At 35.3% G+C, this 7,516-nt stretch overlaps 1 protein-coding gene across 1 annotated transcript; it reads left to right on the top strand.

Annotated features, from left to right (window-relative positions):
* Positions 1-845: 845 nt before the first annotated feature.
* On the top strand, positions 846-6,168 carry LOC126790169 (7-hydroxymethyl chlorophyll a reductase, chloroplastic). The gene is made up of 18 exons (XM_050516323.1): positions 846-1,069; positions 1,178-1,262; positions 1,542-1,653; positions 2,083-2,167; positions 2,265-2,306; positions 2,431-2,509; positions 2,996-3,047; positions 3,143-3,205; positions 3,563-3,660; positions 4,160-4,195; positions 4,268-4,329; positions 4,552-4,579; positions 4,813-4,892; positions 5,044-5,113; positions 5,226-5,283; positions 5,511-5,572; positions 5,646-5,740; positions 5,820-6,168. The coding sequence occupies exons 1-18, from the start codon at positions 858-860 to the stop codon at positions 5,908-5,910; spliced, it is 1,410 nt and encodes a 469-aa protein (XP_050372280.1). The 5' UTR covers positions 846-857; the 3' UTR covers positions 5,911-6,168.
* Positions 6,169-7,516: the final 1,348 nt, after the last annotated feature.

Here is a 7,516-nt window from a genome sequence, read left to right as displayed (position 1 = left end):
ATTGGATTTGATGAAGAATGAGCGATTTGGCCGCTTGATGATTCTTCGTGGACTTGAGGTTGAATTTGGATTTGATGAAGAACGAGCGATTTGGTGGCTTGACGATTCTTCCTGGATTTGATGATCTTCGTGGACTTGAGAGACTTCGGAATTTGTCGAGAGTGATTCTTGCTCAAGTGATTTCTCTCCTTCTTCTCCAAGTCTAAAAATCCCCCCTTCTCTTTATGTTGAAATGGCTATTTATAGTGTCAAAGTTTCTATTTTGTATAATATTTTAATGACACTTAAAATAATAAATTTCTTTAATTGTATAATTAAATTAATATGTATTTTCCGATTAATTCAAAATTAGTTATTCTCATAACTAAATTAAACAGAAAATAGTTGATTTAATTATAGTCGTTAAAGAATTTATTAATTTAATAAAATGTCCGATTACAATTTCGAATCGTCAATAACATTCAATTTTCGATTTTAAGTCAGAATCACATAGCTTTGATTACGATCATCCGTTTATGTGCTGACACGAGTTTTATTTAGATCCGCACCAACTTTGTTGACTTTTGGCCACGTGTGCAATTTTATCGGGCTCTTGGTCGATTTAATTATTTAACGAAGATAATTTACTTCATTAAATTTCATGTGTCTACATACACTTCTCAAATTCTTCAAGTCCTCCTACAATCTATTTTTTCTAAAAGAAAGTAGACCCTAGAAAATATAAAATAAAATTTACCGGGTCGGATCATCATATTGGGCCGGATCTAAAAGTATCCTCCAATGACTTCCCGAAGAAGAAGCAATAATATGTGGTGCATAGAAGCCTGAGCATAACCAGAGTGTAATTCACTCTCACAATGTCTTGTCTCATCGCCAATCTCTCTTCGCTTCCTGTCTCACTCTCCATCGTCTCCTCATCTCCATCTCCATCTCCATCTTCATCATCTTCATCTAAAGGAACACAAGGCAATAACTCAAACTCAAAGTCACTGAAGCTCAGAGAGGACTGGAGACAACGCTCCAAACCCATCCCTCCTGGTGGCACTTACCCAGCTAAAGACCACTGCAGGTCCTCTTCTTTCCAAAAGGGTCTCTTTACTTTTGTCTCCTTTCTTATACTTCACTTCAAGTTTGAGCCTTTTTTGATGTTGTTGTTGACTTGTTTGTGTTTGGGCAGTCGTTGCGGGTTGTGTGATACTTACTATATTGCCCATGTTAAGGAAGCCTGTGCTTTTTTGGGTGATGGGATGTCCAAGATTGAAGTGAGCTTTTTGTTCTTCCTTTTTATCTGTTTCTTACGTCTTTGAAATAGTTGATCAATATTTTTGTTATTCAACTTAGCTATGTGATCATGTTGACCTGTGGAAGTACTAAGGTGCTAGACTTCTAGTTTTAGAAGTATAATCTGGTTGTGTTTTGATGCACAAAGATTGGAGTTGTTTCTTTGGTACTTACACAAGATAATCTCTTAGTAATGTACTGTATTCTGTATACTGTCGTGTTTTTGTGGTACTTATAGTCTCTTTTGGGTATGCATTCAGCGTTTGGAACCTGTAGTTCATGGTAGAGGGAGAAAGCCGGATTCTTTAGATGAAATGCACTTGGGTGTCTATGAGGAGTTGTTGTATGCTCGGAAGATCAAGCCTGTTGAAGGTAGTTTTTTTCGGAAAAACTTATATGTTTCTGATGGTATCCTCATACACTAATGACGATACTTTACTTTTTCCCGAAACATAGAGGTTGTTTTTCATATGATCCTCCAATGTTACATTTTCTATTTTTTTGTTTTTGTTTTTACACTGAAATGAATATCAGTATTTTGAATTAGTAAAGCTGGTAATGTGCTTCTATGGCTTGAAAAATATGTGAGGTGTGTCGAACTGGACAAGTTTATTTGAACACTGCTGTAATTTCAGTCTATGCGTTAGTATCTAGAAACTCACAATTCAAAAATGTACTGTGTTATATAAGTAATTCTGAACAATCTTGTTTCAAATTTTCTGGGGGTCAAATGCTTCATTGTATTTCTTTTAATAAGATTTATTTTGATCGTCACTGTAAATCAAGCTTCTTTGCTGTCAGGTGCTCAGTGGACGGGGATAGTAACAACTATTGCAATAGAAATGCTAAAATCAGGCATGGTAGAAGCTGTCATTTGTGTACAGAGGTTGTGGCCCGAACTAGTTAATGTAGATAACACAAATCTCATCATCATATTCAATCCTTTTGAAAAGTTAATGGTTATGTTATTTCAACTATTACAGTGACCCAGAAGACAGGTTTTCTCCAATGCCTGTATTAGCAAGGTATTATACACTTCATTTGCTTGGATAAAAAAAATTTATACTGTTTATGTCTCAGATAAGTATTATTTTGGTAATTGTCATGTCATCTGTAATTTGCTGATCATTGTTACCCTCTTCCCAATAGGACACCAGAAGAAGTTCTAGCTGCTAAAGGTGTCAAGCCAACACTATCACCCAATTTGAACACCCTTGCCCTAGTTGAGGTGGGTGACATTCTCTTAAATTACTGGCACAAAGCTGCAACCATTTTCCTGTGCAATATAGCCAGCTTGCTTTGCTGACTATCTGTTAGTGCAACTTTGCTAAGAGTACATTGCAAATTATCCATCGTGTTAATTAGAATTTAAAATCTGAACTAGTTAAGCACTTAAGCTTGAGGTGGCATGGATGAAAAGGGGCTATTGTAAACAAATACAGTGCGTATACTTCAGAGTTCCTTTATCATTGTTGGATTGTATTCACAGGACACCTAATATATACCTATAATTGCCATAGTTTGGGCTGTAGATTGAAGAGAATGATATTTCTTCACTCTAACTTTCAACTCATAAAATGTGTCAATTCATACAATTTTTTGTGTCAATTAGAATATGTGCAGCCACACATTTTTTTGTCAACACTATACCTTTATTATCAGACTGTTTCCTAAATATTAATCAAACAAATGCATGTTTCTTCCCATAAATCAGGCTGCAGGTGTAAAGAAACTTCTATTCTGTGGTGTGGGTTGCCAGGTGCAAGGTATCAATTATGACATAATTTTGCAACTTATGTTTTCATTTATTCTCTGTTGTGACTTGCACTATTGTAATGCAGAGTAATTTCTTAAACTGCAGCGTTAAGGTCTGTGGAGCACCATCTGAATCTGGAAAAACTGTATGTGTTAGGCACAAATTGTGGTAAGTTAGAGCATTATATTCACTTTTTTTTCTGAAGTTTTGAGCTGTCTAGCTCCCAAGATTGTTTGTGTTTATTACTCTAGCCCCACATGAATTAAATAAAAAGCAATATGGACCTTCTATTATGTTAAACACAGAAAATATGCTTTGATAATCATTCTAATTCTATCGAAAAGTCTATCTTAATAATTATTATCATCTTATCATCAACTACAGCACCATTATTTGTAATAGTGAAGTATGTCGTGATTGTTGTCAACATAATATATGAACCCTGAGTATTTGTGCTAACGACTTAAATAATGAGGTAGATAGTTTTAATCACTACTAATGCCATCATTTTCCATGGTTTGCCAGTGGATAATGGGACTCGTGAAGGGCTTGATAAGTTTCTAAAGGCTGCTAGTAGTGAACCGGAGACGGTTCTTCATTATGAGTTTATGCAAGATTACAAGGTTTGTGCTAAGATATTATCTTTGTTGGTGCTTTATAGTCGTAAATGGCAACACTTGTATATAGATGTTCTTTTAGTGGTCTTTCCAGGGTTGTATATGGTGTATAATAAATATCAATAGTTCAAATGAATTATGATAAAATGTGGAATTCACTTTCATTACAATTTAAAGGTCTCATTGAATGTAATTCAAGGTGTGAGCTTCAGTCACTTGTGCCATAACAAACTCTTTCTTCGAAAATATTAGAAATCTCGTTTTAAGGTGAGGACATATTAGAGACCTGACTGAATTTTAACACTTTTTGAAAGATTTAAATCAACGTTTATTTTCCTATTAAGATGAATTGTATTGCGGCTCATACATCCTGTGGGTATTTATATACATGATCAAATGGAATCTGTATGTCTAGCAATTAATGTTTTCTTTGAGAATTTCATAACAGACTGCTACTGTCAGGTTATTATTTCCTTAATATCTTTCTTTCCTGTACTCTTTATAGGTTCAGTTGAAGCATTTGGATGGTCATATTGAAGAGGTAAATTTTTGAAATTTCTGTACCTTGAGTTTGGTTTATGATAATTCACTTGGTTTTTAACTTTAATGGCAGGTTCCTTATTTCTCTCTTCCAGCAAATGATTTAACTGATGTAATTGCTCCTTCTTGTTATAGGTAACTTTTTTATATTTGTTTTATCCTACCTAGAAGTTTTACATTTCTTGAAACTAAAATCAGACTGTAGAAGTTTTGATTGCTTAATATTGAATAATAAATTAAAAGAATATGCCATTTGACTATTGGAGGCTGTCGATTCTACTGTTATTTTGTTTATGTATTATTTGCCATTCCATTTACCTTTTTGCCTGACCAGTCCCATTTTATTGTGCATATCAGCTGCTTTGACTACACGAATGGTTTGGCGGTGAGTAGAGTTTCTCCACTTTTTCTGTTTGAGTAGGTGTAGTTTCAATATTCTAATTGTGAATGTTGAAGTTTCTGGTAGTGTGAATCATAATTACATGATTTTTTTTAGTTGCTTATTTAAATTCTAAATTCTGACTTATTTACTATACTGCAACATTGCTTTTATTAGCTACTCAAAACAATCATATTATCTGCATTTTAGATCATCCTCAGATGTTTTATTTATATCAGGATTTAGTGGTTGGATACATGGGTGTGCCAAAGTATTCTGGAATTAGCATGACCCAACATCCTCAGTATGTTACGGTAAGGTAATATATTATCATTATGCTGAGAGTTGAGTGAAATTTTAACTTTTTAATCAGCTCATTCTTTTTCACGTTCTCATGTGCTTATTGATTGTACATTTTTGCTTTACAATTTCACATTATTATTTTTTCCTTGTCACCCTTTGAATGGTAGAAATGAACGTGGAAGAGAGATGATCAGTCTGGTTGAGAAGCATTTGGAGATTACTCCTACTATTAGCACTGTAAACACTTAATCCTATCCTATATGTTTTTCTCTGCTTTCTAGAAATTGAAATTTAACAGGGAAAGCAGTCTTATTTCTGCTTGGGTTGATTAAAGCATTACCATTTTCAGGGTGATCGCCGACCATTTGTATTGGAGACAGTTAAGGCAGATGATACTGCTAAGATGGGTACGTGTTCCACTTTCATCATGAGTTCATTACGCTTGTCATGGGTTTGCGTTGTAACTTAGGATTGAAAAAGGATTATTATTGGGTTCCAGGGGACTGGTTGTTCTGTATAAAATAAGGTTGCATTTAACTTGACAGTCATTTGGTTGGGCCAAATTATGTTGCTCATTTGAACGAACTCTCAAAATATTTGCTACTTACAAACTTATATGTATTCTTTTACGCAGGAAGGGGTCCAGATCCTGCACCAAAGTTCATTGGCAATTTAATTGCGTTCTTGCTGAATCTGGTATCTACAAAATTCATATTGTATCATCAGAAAATGAATGTGGCTACAGTTCTTTTAACTTGTCTTCTGTCAGGTTGGTCCCAAGGGGCTGGAATTTGCTCGTTATTCACTTGATTACCATACCATCCGGAACTATCTGCATGTTAACCGAACATGGGGAAAAGAAAGGTGCAGCTTTCAGTTATTGTGTTATCTATAAGAGTTATGATGTTGGTTCAATCTTATATCTAAAACATGAAACATGCAGAGCTGATCGACATATGCCTTCTTATGCAAAGAAAATTGTGGATATGTACAACAAGAATGGTGAAATTGATAAGCTGCTTTCAGCCAAGTAATTGAATTAGCTGGTGAACTGCACAAGGGTCAAGGGGAACTCCCGCATACATAAGATCCAATCTCTGTATATAACAATCATGTAGTGTCAGTAGTGATGGTAACATGCTTTAGCTTGAACAATTTTTTCTTTCCACTCGGGTTGTTGTATATGTTTGCTAGGATTTTGGTCACTGATATCCTCTTTTTCCTTCTGATTATGACATACACGACGGGAAATGTCAGGCAGTCTAACAGAGTTTTAAATTCTAAGTTTTATTATACCGTCTTCAATTGCACTACTGAGTAACTCAATGTTTCAGAGTTCAGAGTTCTAAATCCGTAACTTTCCAGGTAGAAGGCAATTGCAATGCTGAAGCGAAGGACTAAAAAAAGTTGGAAAATGACATTTAGGGGTTTTTTTTTGTTTGAAATGGTACTTTTAGGGTATGATATATGCATTCCCTCATGCAGTCATGCATAATACATGAATACACCGCGAGCATTACTCATATATCCACATTTGCATATCAGCCATCTTATACTACTGCAAAATGAGATGACATTAAAAGACTTGCAGTAAGTTGTAGTAGTTTGGTACGCGAACTATGCTTCTTTACTCCACTGAAAGCTTTTTTTGGTCAAGTACATGACTAACGGGATTGAGACGAATAGCAACCTTGTTGATTATTTCATATTTTTGGATCAGAAAGTTCTTATTCTCTTGATCAAAATCATCAAATTACGCATAAAAGATTCTGCAGAGATCCGGTATATGTATTATGGCTTGTGAACTACAGTTTGTGTTAAATTAAAAAAAAAAACTACAGTTTTGTGGTATTAGCTAATGATTTTTGTTAATGCTGTAGGCCTATACCTCATTGTACGCGGGATCTTTCTATGTAACGACCCTAAAATTTCGAGCATAAAAACTCAAAATATTAAAGTCGTACAACACTAAAACAATCTCAACGAATCGAAATCGTTTAAATGCACAACGGATCATTACTGAGTTTACAATACAACTCAGACAACCAATTATTACAAATCCAATTTATAATTCAACATTACATAAAATGGAAATGTATAATCCTCACAAGAAAGTTGCACAAAATCCTTACACAAGCTGGAACTAAATATCTTCAAGTCCTCTGAGCGGTCCGTCAATTCCCGCAAATCCACACCTGCGGAGCATCCACTACACCATCGAATTGGTGCACTGGGATTGTAAACACAAACCCGGTAAGCTTTACAGCTCGTATGAGTAAAAACAACAATAAAACTCGTATATCAATATATACGGAAATCCACAAAAACATCAAATATAAATGCACTCATGAGTCGATGGACGGTCCGTCTGGTTGTCCAAAATATGAAAACGACAGTGCTCATGAGAAATTGGGCAACCCTTCTGGTTACCAAATGCATTTATAATACGGGTACTAATGAACGCTAGTACACATCTGTTACCCCTCACGTAGTACACCGCCGATATTGGGCAACCACCTGCTACCCAACATCCAAAAATATGAGTACTCATGAGCCGATAACCACCTGTTACCTCACATGCAGTACTCCGGCAGACAGACTAGAGCTCTAACTGTATCGTAACTTTCGCCCGGCCAAAGG

This window comes from Argentina anserina, chromosome 4 (assembly GCF_933775445.1).
Source record: "Argentina anserina chromosome 4, drPotAnse1.1, whole genome shotgun sequence".
Taxonomy (NCBI): domain Eukaryota; kingdom Viridiplantae; phylum Streptophyta; class Magnoliopsida; order Rosales; family Rosaceae; genus Argentina; species Argentina anserina.
Note: the sequence above shows the minus strand (reverse complement) of the source record. Positions and strands in the feature narration are given on the sequence as shown.